Source organism: Thunnus maccoyii, chromosome 23 (assembly GCF_910596095.1).
Source record: "Thunnus maccoyii chromosome 23, fThuMac1.1, whole genome shotgun sequence".
In the NCBI taxonomy this organism is placed as follows: domain Eukaryota; kingdom Metazoa; phylum Chordata; class Actinopteri; order Scombriformes; family Scombridae; genus Thunnus; species Thunnus maccoyii.
The window spans coordinates 8,299,170-8,312,501 of NC_056555.1; the positions used below are offsets into that span (position 1 = coordinate 8,299,170).

Sequence of the window (13,332 nt, forward strand, 5' to 3'; positions counted from 1 at the left end):
TGGGCAGGTTCCTGTCAGTGATCCAGTGACCCCAAAGACAAATAACACATACTGTATATATCCATTAAAGCACAAACCTACGTGCAAACCAACAAGTGAGTGGTTGGCTTCTATTTTAGTTACTTAAACTCTCCTGTGGAGGTAACACTTTCCACTTGACTTCTAATGCTTATAGTCCTTTCAAAAGTGGATTTTTAGGGGATTTTCAAATAGCAGAATCTCCAAGAGCAACATTTCCATGGAACAACAGACAGTATTATGTGAGCTTGATAGTGTCTATTGTTAAAATGCCTGCTGAGGCACAGGAGGAGGTGTTGCTGCGGTTTAGGTTGAAATATGATCACGAGTCTCTAAGCCAACAAAGCAACAAAGGGATTTTTCTTGTTTTACCATCAAGTAATGGTGAACATGTCCTATTCTTCAGCATTAAAAAAACATCTCTGTACTTTATTTCAACCTTGCTGTAGTTTTAAGTGGTGGATTTTGCATTTAAGCTACAACTAAGCCAACAGTTTTCCAGTGTGATTACTGAAATGAAACCTAACAACACTGAAATATACACCCTTTTTTGTTACAGTAAATCATGTGAGATAGCCTTTTTTTTTTTTAAACACAAGTACACATTCACCTCATTTGTATTGGACAATAATTTATTTCACAGCAAAAATATATTCTTTACTTTACAAGTACATAAATAAGAACCAGGATAATCTCCTTTATCACACAGCTGTTTGTCAGTGCCAAAAGAAAAAATCAGACACGCCTGTTTGTTTGGACACTGAATGCAACTTTTCCCCCAAATTCTTTTGAGCCTTAAATTCATATTTCTGCATCAACGTCCTCTGCCTTGCATGATTCTTGAGTTTGCAGTGCTCAACATGCTGCAAAGTCTCAATCGAAGTAGTCCTCTATATCAATATTGGGGTTGAGCAACTCCTCTCCGTACGGTGTCAGATCCATCTGGTTGAGGATCAGGTTCTCAAAGGTCTCCTCAAGGTCTGTTTCCCCGATCAGCACTGCTCCGACCATCCTCCCTCCTGTGAGAACCACCTGGAACAAAAAATCCACAGGTAATCATAGTAAAACTTAAGCTTGACATGATGTTTTCTAAAGTGTTGGACGAAATGATTACAAGGATCAAACCTGCATGTGGTAAAGTGTGAGCAGGACATCTTTAAACGCTAAAACATCTATTTATATATTCAATTTCCACAAAAACAGACTGATACAAAGTTTTAAGTGTGATGTTTTCTATCACCTTCCTCCTCCTTTGCTTCTGACTCACTACCAGCATTACATCATAGACACAGAAAAACAGTGGAGCCTTTCACAGTGAAAAAAAATTCCAAAATCACATGGCATATTTTCCAGATGCCACTGGCTCTCCAAGAATGTATAACAGAATCCTAACAACTTGAGATTTTGATACTGTTTACGTAAAAAAGGGACAGTTCACTAAATTTGTATGTAGAATAACAAATCCTTTGACTGACATTGTTAAGACACTTAAAAACATCAACACACAAGAGTATTAACACATTCTTATTCTGTTCAGCGTCACCTTGACATACTCCACGCCTTTGGTGCAGCGTACCAGCAGCTCCTGGTCGGGCCCCAGCCCCTGCCCATTAAACTTTCCCAGCAGGACCACCTGTGGAATTACCAGAAGAGAGGAAGTTGTTTAAATGCACAGTGTGAATGAGCCTAGAGGTAGAGAGGACACTCATTAGCACTGCTAAATGACCTTGAAGTAAAGGAAAATGGTTATAATAATTAGCCAAGCAGATGATTAATATGATGGTTATTGTTTAAATCGCTTCCATTGCGGTAAAATTTCACTCACCTTGTAGTTGAAGAATTTAGTAATATGTGAGAAGAGCTCGAAGCAGAAGTCCAGTTCTATTGGTTCTGACAGGACGTGTGCAGCCATGCAGCGACCCACGTACCAGCCCATCTGACGAGCCTGCGTCCACAAACGCATCTGCACACAACATATAGTACTGTTTTTCAGCTTATCAGCTTCTATATCCACTCTTTTAACTTCCTGACTAACCTGTTATTGGAGCAGAGAAATATGTAAATTTTACAATCTGGCTTTCTTCCCAATGACAGGGGAACTGAACCAAGCCTGCTTGTTAATAGGCTGTGATCAATTCGGCATTAAATTTACTTATTTAGAACAAAGTGATACGGTGGTGCTGGCAAAACAAATGGTAAAACATACACTATACTATAGATTTTCACAGATGTATGTTATCACACCATTTTCTAAGTACTGTGTATACTGGCATGCTGTGTACTGGTATTGCTATTTTGATAGTAACTATGAGTAAATTTAAAACATGCTCACTAACTCATATCGAGGATATAAAGTTTGATTTGTTTTTGCTTTAGTTTGCATGTTTAATAATTAATGACAGGATTCAGTTTAGTTACATTTTACAATTATGTTTGTAGAGCTGTTATATTGTACTGAATCAAATTTAAAAATGAAAAGTCTGAAGAAAAGAAATGTTACACAGTTGCATCTTACACAGTTTTGTCTGTCAGCCTACCTGCTGCCACAGTGGGCTGTGTTCCCAGCATGCAGTGCACACATCTCCTGCGGCATAGACATCTGACTCTGATGTCATCATATAGTCATCTACCTGCAGGCCTCCGTCACCTGCCACAGCAAACTTAACACATACAACCAAAAGCAACTGTCATTTTTAGGGACCGATATATGATTATCTTTTCTGTTCACAAAGGATCCACAGACACAAAACACAAAGTAACATGCAAACTCTTCTCTGCTGTTGAATTTACAAATGTGGTTGCTTTATTTTGGGGAAAGCTTGCTAGAGGGAATTCAGGCCGAAAACCAGAGTGATAGAGGCTCATCTGTCCTTCAGTGACCTCTAGAGGCCTCAAAACACAACTGCTGAGAATTTAGCCTGATTTCTGGGTCTCTTCGTGTTTACCAATAGTTTACTGTTTGATTCAAAGTCCCCTTTCAATCAAAAATCTGTTTTGCTTATTGTTCCTTCAGTTGGATGTTTGAGCTTCACTGCTCAGAATGATACAGTGAAACTCAAATGAATGGGACAGTGTGTCCAAACTCTTGATTGGTGCTTTATGTGCAGAGTTTGACATCAAAATGTTGTTTTCATATTCATCTGCTAGAGAAGGAAATTTTCTCTGCGCTCATCTTAAATCTCAGTTTAAGGCGTGTACCTGCATGATTTGTGACATCACAACTAGTTTGGAGACAATCCTGATCCAGTATGCAGTATACAAGTGTGATGTGGAAACCTGAAGCTCCCAGTGTACGTACATCTGGCACCAGGATATCTTAACCCTCCTGTTGTCCTCGGGTCAAATTTGACCCGTTTTCAAATGTTGTTTTTTTATCAGAAATATGGATTTTTTTCATCTAATTGTCTGAAAATCACATAGATGGTTCCATACCACACACTTTGCAAGTAAAAGTAATGATCACTACTTTCATTGGGTCAATTTTGGGTGTTTTATTAAAATTTATAGCACCTGTGGACTTTTGTCCTCCCAATTACACATGAAGCATTGATTAACTTTTCATATCAATAGATGTTACTGGCTGTGAGGTCATGCATATTTGGCCACTTACAAAGGGACAAATAAGACTGTAGCTAGGCTTCATATTAACAGCATTACATTACATCATCAAACCTTATGTAATTGTGGGCAGACCCTGAAGTGTTGGTCCAAATAAGAGGTTACTTAGGAGCACAGGAGAGCTAATTTCTCCTTATCGTTTGCCTGCCCTGGCGTTTCTTTTCAAAACTAGGTCAGTGATACAATGGCAAACCTAATGATCATGGAAGAAATGTAGTCCTGATTTGCCATTTGATGTGGTTTATGTGCCAGTTGGTCAGATATGTGATCATATGATGGATAAGGGACAGCAGGAATCATTTGAATTGAATTTAAAAAGATTGTGAACATCCCCAAACAGCTGACAGACTTACAGATATGATCTGTTTTGAATATGGATGAGTGTGCTTACATTGTTGCCATGGAGAAATGGCTCAGTGTTTGGCACGACACCGGTGGCACTGACAACAAAGTCACAGCCAAATGTCTTGCCATTGGTTAACTTGATGTAAATAGGCCAGGTCCCTACTGAGAGAGAAGAAAAGCTTGAGGACTGAAAAGTCGGAGGAAAAAAGGGAGCAAGAAAGGGATCGGTCAGTTTAAATACAAGCAGCGAATCTAGTTCTCACCGGTCTCAGGTCTGAGTGTTTGCTGTGGGGAATTGAGCAGCTCCTCAGAGGTGAAGATCTTTTCCACCTCACACTGGTATTCCACTGAAACTCTGCGGGACACCTGAGCACACACCAGCAGAGAGAAGAGACTCAGGAAAAGCGGAGGGAGGTGTAGCGTAACAGAAGGTCAAGAAAGACATATAGGTTTATTCGCAGCAGGAATTTTCTAAACAAACAAGCTGTTAGGATTAGCACAGAGGTATTCAGTAACAAAAAGGTGCACACTGCACACACTATCTCACCTGCTCTGCTCCTTGTAGCACTATTCCTTCGTGCCAGTCTGGGCCGAGGGCGCTGCCAGGCTCTGTGGGACCAGAACCACGCCCTCGCAGGTTTCTATCTGGGAACACACACAAAAACACACATATGAGCAATGTTTTGTATGGGAACAGATTCCTCTTTAGCATATACTTTTGAATGACTCCAGGATGAAGACCTGCTGTGAAGGTCTGTGACGCTCCGGCTGTCGGTTCCTCTGTGGTGTAGCGAGTCCTCTTACAGGGAACAGCTTTCTCTGGTTTGTCAGCTTCCAGTGACGGGATGAGGAACTGTGCCGCTCCGGCGTCAAAGAAGGTGTTTCCTATGGCTTTGTCCTTCACAGCCCAGATCACCTCACAGCCCCCCACCTCATACCTACACAGCATATATTCAATAACACCTCATAAATAAACCGACAGTGTGAATCATCTCTGGTGATGTTATATGCAGTGGTTCCATGGTTATGGGCTCAGTCAGTTAATCATTTTAGTTTAGATTAAAATATTGTGTCAGAGGAGCACATACAAAAGTTATAACCAGCATGCTAGTTTAAGTAGACTCACACTAATTCCAAGGCAATCCCTCCATTTCCAACGACAACGATTCTCTTTGCGCTGGATAACCGCTTCTGAAACTCCTGAAACACAAATACAAAGAAAACCACTGAGTATCAACATGATTTTTTTTAAACCTCTAACCAGGAGGTTTATACTGGTTATTATTGTCAGGTTATTATTACTGTTTTTACTGTGAAGATTTGCCCATTTTTGCCCACTTTTGTAAACTCTAACAGCTCTCTTCACCAAGAATGTTTGTACTTATCTTTTATTGTTAAATGTATGATCACCTTACTTTCGTGGTATTTTCTCTTATCTTCTATTTTTGGATTGTTATGCACAACAACACCAAGACAAAATTCCTTGTATGTGCAAACCTACTTGGCAATAAACCAGTTTCTGATTCTCACCCTCATTCTGAGGTTATGTTTTCAGTCCAATGTTTTGACTGTTTGTAAGTTCCCACGATATTTCAACCAATGTTTATACACATGTCTATTCAACAAAATAAAGAATATACAAACTTGATGGAGTACTTTCTTTTGTTTAAACAAATGCAACAAGATATTGAAGCAGCCACAGCAGTTGAAAAGGTTATGGATACACTTCTGTACACAGAACAAAGGCCGAACACACCGCCTATTTATTCTGTATGTTTGTATATCCAGTTTGGAGTTTACCTTAGAAGAAATGTCACAGTTACAAGACGGAAAGGAGCTTCTTGCCACTGTAAGAAGGTCCTTATTTGTTCAGTGTCTTCAGGAATTTCAGACCTGTATGTTAATACAAATACAAACATCCCGAGCGAATGGGTGGTACCTGAGCGCTGTCTGTGTCCCGTATGCCCAGCACATAAGGATTGCCTTGAGTTAGGAGCTTAGGTCTGCCCCCACTGCAGATACACAGCTTCTCATAACCGAAAACACGACCATCTGCAGTTTCCACAGTCTGAGAGCAGAAAGTAGAATTTATAGGAGATAGTGATTAATTTTCACATCAAGCTTTAAGTCTTCTTCTCTCACTTTGGGAACATAATGATCTTTTTCACAAATTAAAGATGTAATTGTGGACATCTCTGTTCACATTTTGCCACATTTTTAATGCTAATGAAAGTCCTACTAGACATTACAACAGACTACACAGGGTTACCATATGTCCACAAGGTGGCAATAGTACGCAAATAATAGCCACTAGAAAGCCATTGTTGTGATATGCTGCAGGAAATCACTGTCTACACTTTGTTGAAATTATATCGTTACGCAATTAATTAAGGAATTGGAGCATATATGGCTTATATTACAGCTGATACTGCAGTTACTCACAGATGTTACATGTAGTCATGATGACCTTTTAAATCTAGATTACCAAATGAGTAACATAACATAACTTTTTTCTACACACCATTATGGAAATATCATGATTTATCTATACATTTATATTATCCTCTACAAAATTAACTACTTACATGTGATTGTGTGTTGAGTGCTTTGACAGCAGAGTGGATGACAGTCAGGTTGGGGAATTTCTCCTCCAGGACACTGGATGGTTGCTCCTCCACGTCAAATTCTTCCAGTATCTTGGACACCTTCCCATAAAGTGGTTGTTTAATGAATACAAGGGGGGATATGTTGACTTGGAATAAGATAAGTGTCAATATCTGTTGTCATCATTTCCTGGATGACTTAAAGGGCATGCTCCATGCATTTATACAATGAGGAGCCCAGTGGCAGAGCACAAAATTAGCACCAGTTACCAGCCAAATGCTGGTAAAATATGCAAGTGGCTGGTAGGTATGCGTCAATCACCAGCCAAAAAAACAATGGTTATCGATTGACTGACTGGTTAAATTTTACATTCACTAGCCATTTGCCTGGTGGACAAAAAGTTAATTTTGCACCATGCCCAGTGAGAAACAAAATAAGATAGAACTAGGAGTAATAAACACAACAAAATAAATGGTCAAGTAAATGGAATTCAATCTATACATATATATCACATTATAAACATTATACACATAACAGTAGTCAGACTACATGACCTGACTTGTGGGGACAGTCATTCTGACCTGTTTATAGTTGGTCACTGCCTTGATGTGGGGACCTGCTGTAATCAGAGCCACGTCAGCTGACTGGATCTGGGATGATAGCTGTCAATAAAAGATGCATGTTATAAAACAGTAACTACAACACATGCATTACAGTTATAGTGCCTGGGTGCATAGATTTAACCTGTGTAGAGCTAACTCGTTACTTATGAATTCATTTTCACCTGCTCAACACATGTCACACCGGCGATGCCACCTCCCACGATCACAAACTTGTATGTTTTCTCTTTTTTATCTGCCATTGCTAACGATATGTAGCTAACACTAAGCTAGCTGCCGTGCATTTTCCGACGCCGGGATGTGTCTAAATGTTTCTCTCAGTGTTGACACGTTCATAAACATTTAAGGTATAACTAGTAAAAGGTTAGAGTGTCGAAATGTCTTTAGAAACTTTTTGTTAAAGCTAGCTGGAGGTTTCTCGTCTCTACAGCGCATGAAAACGAAGACCGAATAAACGCAACATCCGTGTTTACAATTTACTACGGCAAGCAGGAGGAGGGTTTTTCAAAACGCGCGTTTCAATAATGTAATAGCGAGCCACACGCCTTTGTTTTTACACCTAAAGCCTGAACAAACAACTATCTCATAGTGACGATAATATTACAGGTGTGTGCCTATTTTTGGCACTTTGTTTTAGTCGAGCTGTGTAACTGATGCGTCAACTCACTAAAAAGTTAGGACAGTATGAGTTACAGGTGTCAAGTGGAAAGTGGAGACGTGTAATATAAAGGACATCATATCAGTGAGGATATCCACATAAAGAACACACTGATAGAGAGGAATACTAAATATGATACTTTATATAGGATTATATTATGGGGTTTCCTGATACCTGATTATCTAATTACAACGTATAAAAGGCAAATTTTTCTGGTCATGGGCATGACAATCAAATTGGTTTTGAATAATAATTCGTTTCTGACATGGTTTCTCCACAAAAAGGTTCACCTGTCTTGTTAAAAATTCTTAAAATTACATTACCTCCCTCTCCCTCATTGAAAAATCCAGAATCTATGAATATGCAAATTTTGTTCAGTTGAGTGTAAATAAACTTACAGAGAATTTGACTGTGAAGCGTGAATAATGCTGAAATAAATTAACACTGGATGGATAATGTAATAAATGAATGAATGTATATACACAGGTATATGCATCTATTGATGGACAGCTCATGTATACAATATATTATTTGTTATCTAGTTTTAGCCCCTGTATTAAAAGACCTGTAAATCAATTTAGTAGTAAGAGGTTCATCTCCACTGTTTTGAATTGTGATGTTGGGGCAACTCTGCTGTTTATATTTAGATCACAATTGTACCTTTAATGTCAGAGATTAATGTGGCCACCAGGTCATGAATTAGACCTAAAATTCCATCAAAACATTCATCAGCCACCATTACTGCAGTGATAAACAACTCACCACCCGATAGCTGTTGGAGTAGAGTGCCATTTGTGATTTTACATGAAGTAATCGACAGATCTTGACACCATCCCCGTTCTATGTCAGGGTGTTTGGTGGATAATGGCTGCATTGTTTTCGGATTCATCAGCAAAAGCCGGCACTTGTTCTATTTTTGAAAAACCTTTTATGTCGGTGTTAACCATGCATGGGAGTATTGATGTCACTGTCTGAGATGATCGGGTCACTGGTAATCAAACACAGGTTAATGTTTTGCGTCATGGTTCCCCTCTTGATTTTCATTACTTTACCCTGATTAACCCCTGCAGGAACACAACACATGAAACTATGTATGATATAATTACTATGACCATATATGAATATATGAAATACAGTACTGTGATCACAGTTCTGGCATAAAAAAAATTAGACAAATTGTGCTTCTGCTTCTGCTTCTTCAAAAAAAAAAAGAATAATATGTTCTATTATTCACTGAGGACAAATGCTCATAGATGTCTTGTGGGTTCATTTCAATAGTCTGTGGGTCTCTTGATTGTGCAATTGAAACCATACTGCTTCTGAAATTAATAAAGAATGTTTTATTTTACTTTGATGCCAACCAAATGCTACCAAACACCCATTAGCTCATTATTATAACGCATGGATTCTCACAGTATAATAAATGTAAAGAGATATTTGTAGGGAGCTATCAACACATGCAACTGTCACAGGAGTAGCAGGAGATGGACCAAAATGCAGGACAAAACAACCAGAATTAACTGAAGAATGTCTCTTTGATAAAGATTAAGGCATGCAGGCACAGTAAAATAGAACAAAACAAAACCAGACAGAGCAGAGCAGACCACAACAAACTGAACAAAGGATCCAATAAGACTCAACCGAAAACTAGGGCTTAAATACAAACTGAACTAATGAAATAACAAGGAACAGTTGGCAAGACACAAGGGCAGGCTGAGAGCTGATTGGCTGGGGAAGACACAGGGAGCAGGGCAGGGCTAACGAGGCTGATACTGAGCAGGTGTGTAGATGAGCAAAGGAGGGAAAAACAGGTCAAATGCAGACAAACAAACATTGTGCTATAGAGTTAAGAGAGCTGCAAGATAATGAGCTCATGAAACCAGCCTGAAACACCTTCACAAAACAATGTGATATTTAAGAAACATTGTCATACTAAACCAGGTGAAAGTAAAAGTATTTCAGATTTCACTTCAGTTCTGTATGCTCTTCCAATCGAACACATATATTATGAACTAGACAGTAAAACATCTGGACCAAAGTTCAATGCAATGAGCAACAATAATATAATCTGCAACATATCTCATCTGTCCTTCCAGTTCAACACACAGGGGAAAAAAGTCTGAGGGCATCTGGTGGACATAGAGCCAGACTGTGACAGAACCATGATGGAAACTTGGAGGCTGACAGATTTATAGATTACATTTGATCACAGTTAATTAACCTGGTTTATAGGACTGTAAATGATAACGGTTTTGATTAATTACAACATTTTTGAAAGGCAATACATATTTTGATCAAAGGAATCAATTCCTGGAAGTATCTACTCTCAAAATTTCAGTGTGGTGAATAATTTAGCCTTCTTGTACAACAAGTTGAATATAAATGTAACAGTAGTCAGCAGCTTGTTGTCTGTCCAATAATAATATGAACACACAAGAGGAGAATTTTGAAACTTTACATATAGTAAACAATTTGAAGGTTGAAGAATTTGAAGGACATCCTGTAAAAATTCCTACTCAAGAAAGATCCTTAGCCAAACTGGTTAAACAGATTAACAATCAAATGTAACTTTTAATGTAACTGATTTTAAAAGTTTCAATTCATACATTTGTTGATAAAAATTTAAAATTTGGGAATATTTAATGCATTGAAATCTTTTCACAAAGTAAATTTTAAAAGTTGTACTGAAAGCTGAGGTTGAATTTGGAGCAAAATGGACTAAACATTCAGATTTAGTAAGGTTAAGCTTACAGTGTAAAGGCCAAATGTTTGTGATTTTAGGCCTCCATGTTCCCAGTCAGCACAAAACACATGTAGCTCACAGTAATCAGTTAAGTGTGGCAACTCCTAGCACATAACACTATATTATCACATTATTGTATCTAATCTGCATCTGATCTATTGGGTGTTTCCCTTAGCTTCCGCCATAGAGATGTTACCTCACAGCCCCTGCATGCAGATGTAATAATATGCAATAACGCAATAATGTGGCTTTAAACGCATTGAGATTTTCAAAAATATATTTTCACAATTTTATTATCAAAACCAATATATGATAACATTTATTTCATTTATTTTATATGGATTTACATCTGTTTTCTTTTAGTTGTTATTTTATTATTTACTTTTTTCAATTGTTGTATTTTCATATTCACATCTTGCCATTGTGGAACAGCATTAACAGAGCAACAACACACACAAAGCCAGAAGAGAACAAGCAGATTGACTTTGATGGTTTAAACAAAAGGCACTGTTTCTTAAAGTTTATAAAATAAACAAGAACACTCTGTTCATAACCATCGTCAATGACTCCAGCGGTGTCATCGTTATTAATGTCATTCTCATAATCATTGTTACATAAGATGTCTGGTTATATCATCAGAGCACTGGGAGTGCTGGTGGAGTTTCCTCAGTCTCTACTAGAGAGGCTGGTAGCTGGGAGGCAGCAGCAGGTCCCTCTTGCCGTAAGTGGCAGATCCCACATTGGTTGGAGCATAGACAGTACCGATTGTGTTACTGGAGCGGACCAGAAAGTCTGCTAGCCTCTGGGTGACACAGGTGGCTGTGTTGCACTTCCTCTTCTCTATGTGGTGGCTAAGAGAAAGAGAGAAAAGCACAGAAACTGAGAGATGTACAGCAATCTAGACAATTTTCACAACAGTTTTTTTATGTAATGAGGAGATAATACATCTGCTGATTTCTGCAAATGCTGTTTACCTGTCCATAGCTGTGAGCCCCCTCTGCGGCCGTGTACCCATGAGGCCGAGGAATGGGTTGGAGATGAGCCCGGGAGCTAACCAGCCTTCACTGTCTGGGAGGGCACTTTCCTGCTCGCTGGATGAGCTGGGATTGAAGTACCTGAATTGCAGAGGGAAGAGAGCCAAACCGTTTCTCACTGATAGCCACTGATAACCTCTTCAAAACATCTACAAGTCCTGAGAGCGAGAAGAAAAAGTGGCCACTTAGCTCCCCTGAGATGCACAATGAAGCACTCTCCCACAGATGAGCACAATTGACTTCCACCTCCAGTTATACATCTGTGCCCCGCTGCTCCTCGTACAGAGCATTACAGACCTTCTCATTGCACAATTTCCATGATATTCAGCTACATGTCTGCTGACCTCAGGTTAAACGCCTATATTGATTTCCTGCCTGTGAAGACAGTTAAGCTGCTCTGCTGTCATCTGATCTGATATGATCAACATTTCAGCTCAGAGAAACTTGCTAAACTGAATCACTTTCCACTGTTAAACTCTATAATCTTAGAGCTTAAGACATTTTTTCTCTCTCTCTCTCTATACAGATCACAAGTAATTGCACAGACACACCAAAAAGCACACTGCACTGCTTGTAGTGTATTCACTTACCTGCGGCTTGGGGCAGTGGTGACACAGCGCAGCAACACAAGCAGCATGAGGAGGAGCACAGGCACCTTCAGGTGATACATAGTGAAGGGCGATTACCTGCATGAACAGAGTAGGTTAAGCAAAGTTTTCTTTATGTGTTATGGATGACTGGAGGCAGGGTAATTTATGGTAATTAGTCTTTATTTAACTAGAGAGAGCTGATCAAAACAACAGCAGCAATTTATGAATATGATCAGTGGTGAACAGATAAGAGAGAGTTTGTCCTTTCTACAGGTATTCTGAATTTGTAGAATCATCATTATGAGGTGAAAATGAAATATAGTCTTGATTCTATCACAGTATAAATCACCTACAATCTAATTTAAAGCCATGCTCAATGATTCAGTGACAATAATCCACTGGCACTTACCAAGTTCAACCAATTGAGCTCAAACGCTCTTAATAGTCTCTTCAATTTCATGTTGAGTAGATTTTAAGATACAACTAGGGCTAGAACTAGTGATAATTTTCAGTAGCCATTAATCTCCATCAGTCAATCTTGGAGTCTATAAAATCAGAATCTGAAGTCAGAATATAATCAAAAAAACCCTTCATAATTTCTGAGAACCAAAGGTAATGTCTTCAAAATGCTTATTTTGTCCAACCAACAGTCCACAAACTAAAGATATTTAATTTATTATCATATAGAAAAGCAGCAAATTCTCACAACTGAGAAGCTGCAACAACAGCTTTTTAGCTTGAAAAATGACATAAATTCAAGATAATGCTTAGTGATAGCCACTTCTTTACATCAAATAGAATGCATCATTTTATGCACATTTCCCTGTGATGCAACAAGACACACTTGATGTCTTTTGGATCTTGAATTCAAAACAAACAGAAGTTCAGTTTATTAGAACAACACGCAACCTGAGTTGCAATGATGGGACCGATAAAGGTTCAGTAAAATCTGAGAAGAGGGAGAGATTTAGCTAAAATATCCTAATCAAATCTACAAGAAAACGGGCTACTTACTTTCTGTTGTTTTAGCCAGTAGCCAGCAGATCCCAGTCTGTCACTGGAGCAGCCCAGGGTTTGTCAGACTGTCACACAAGCCGACTCC

The 13,332-nt window shown here is 38.8% G+C and overlaps 2 protein-coding genes across 3 annotated transcripts; both read right to left on the reverse strand.

Moving 5' to 3' along the window:
• Nucleotides 1–622: 622 nt before the first annotated feature.
• pyroxd1 (pyridine nucleotide-disulphide oxidoreductase domain 1) lies at nt 623–7,698 on the reverse strand. Of its 2 annotated transcripts, none has more exons than XM_042402496.1 (13): nt 7,370–7,698; nt 7,167–7,247; nt 6,567–6,686; nt 5,921–6,049; nt 5,108–5,181; nt 4,723–4,919; nt 4,529–4,626; nt 4,245–4,347; nt 4,028–4,140; nt 2,556–2,678; nt 1,844–1,981; nt 1,562–1,651; nt 623–1,050 (listed from the first exon to the last, which is right to left on the reverse strand). In XM_042402496.1, the coding sequence occupies exons 1-13, from the start codon at nt 7,445–7,447 to the stop codon at nt 892–894; spliced, it is 1,503 nt and encodes a 500-aa protein (XP_042258430.1). In that variant the 5' UTR covers nt 7,448–7,698; the 3' UTR covers nt 623–891. The 2 variants fall into 2 exon arrangements, with proteins under 2 accessions (XP_042258430.1, XP_042258429.1); XM_042402495.1 differs by having other exon boundaries at nt 4,028–4,143.
• Nucleotides 7,699–11,035: 3,337 nt separating this feature from the next.
• On the reverse strand, nt 11,036–13,307 carry LOC121891093 (calcitonin gene-related peptide 2). Its single transcript, XM_042403829.1, has 4 exons — nt 13,245–13,307; nt 12,231–12,326; nt 11,581–11,721; nt 11,036–11,457 (listed from the first exon to the last, which is right to left on the reverse strand). Exons 2-4 carry the CDS (start codon nt 12,308–12,310, stop codon nt 11,283–11,285), a joined length of 396 nt encoding a protein of 131 aa, XP_042259763.1. The 5' UTR covers nt 12,311–12,326; nt 13,245–13,307; the 3' UTR covers nt 11,036–11,282.
• Nucleotides 13,308–13,332: the final 25 nt, after the last annotated feature.

What these genes read in the sequence shown, in the direction of transcription:
- pyroxd1 (XM_042402495.1), bottom strand. Translation starts at nt 7,447, where the DNA reads ATGGCAGATAAAAAAGAGAAAACATACAAGTTTGTGATCGTGGGAGGT. An exon ending in TGCTACAAGGAGCAGAGCAG is followed by an intron (nt 4,348 to 4,528) that starts GTGAGATAGTGT and finishes GTGTGTGCTCAG; the next exon opens with GTGTCCCGCAGAGTTTCAGT. An exon ending in AACACTCAGACCTGAGACCG is followed by an intron (nt 4,144 to 4,244) that starts GTGAGAACTAGA and finishes CTTCTCTCTCAG; the next exon opens with TAGGGACCTGGCCTATTTAC.
- LOC121891093 (XM_042403829.1), bottom strand. Translation starts at nt 12,310, where the DNA reads ATGTATCACCTGAAGGTGCCTGTGCTCCTCCTCATGCTGCTTGTGTTG. An exon ending in ACCACTGCCCCAAGCCGCAG is followed by an intron (nt 11,722 to 12,230) that starts GTAAGTGAATAC and finishes TCTGCAATTCAG; the next exon opens with GTACTTCAATCCCAGCTCAT. An exon ending in GGGCTCACAGCTATGGACAG is followed by an intron (nt 11,458 to 11,580) that starts GTAAACAGCATT and finishes TCTTTCTCTTAG; the next exon opens with CCACCACATAGAGAAGAGGA.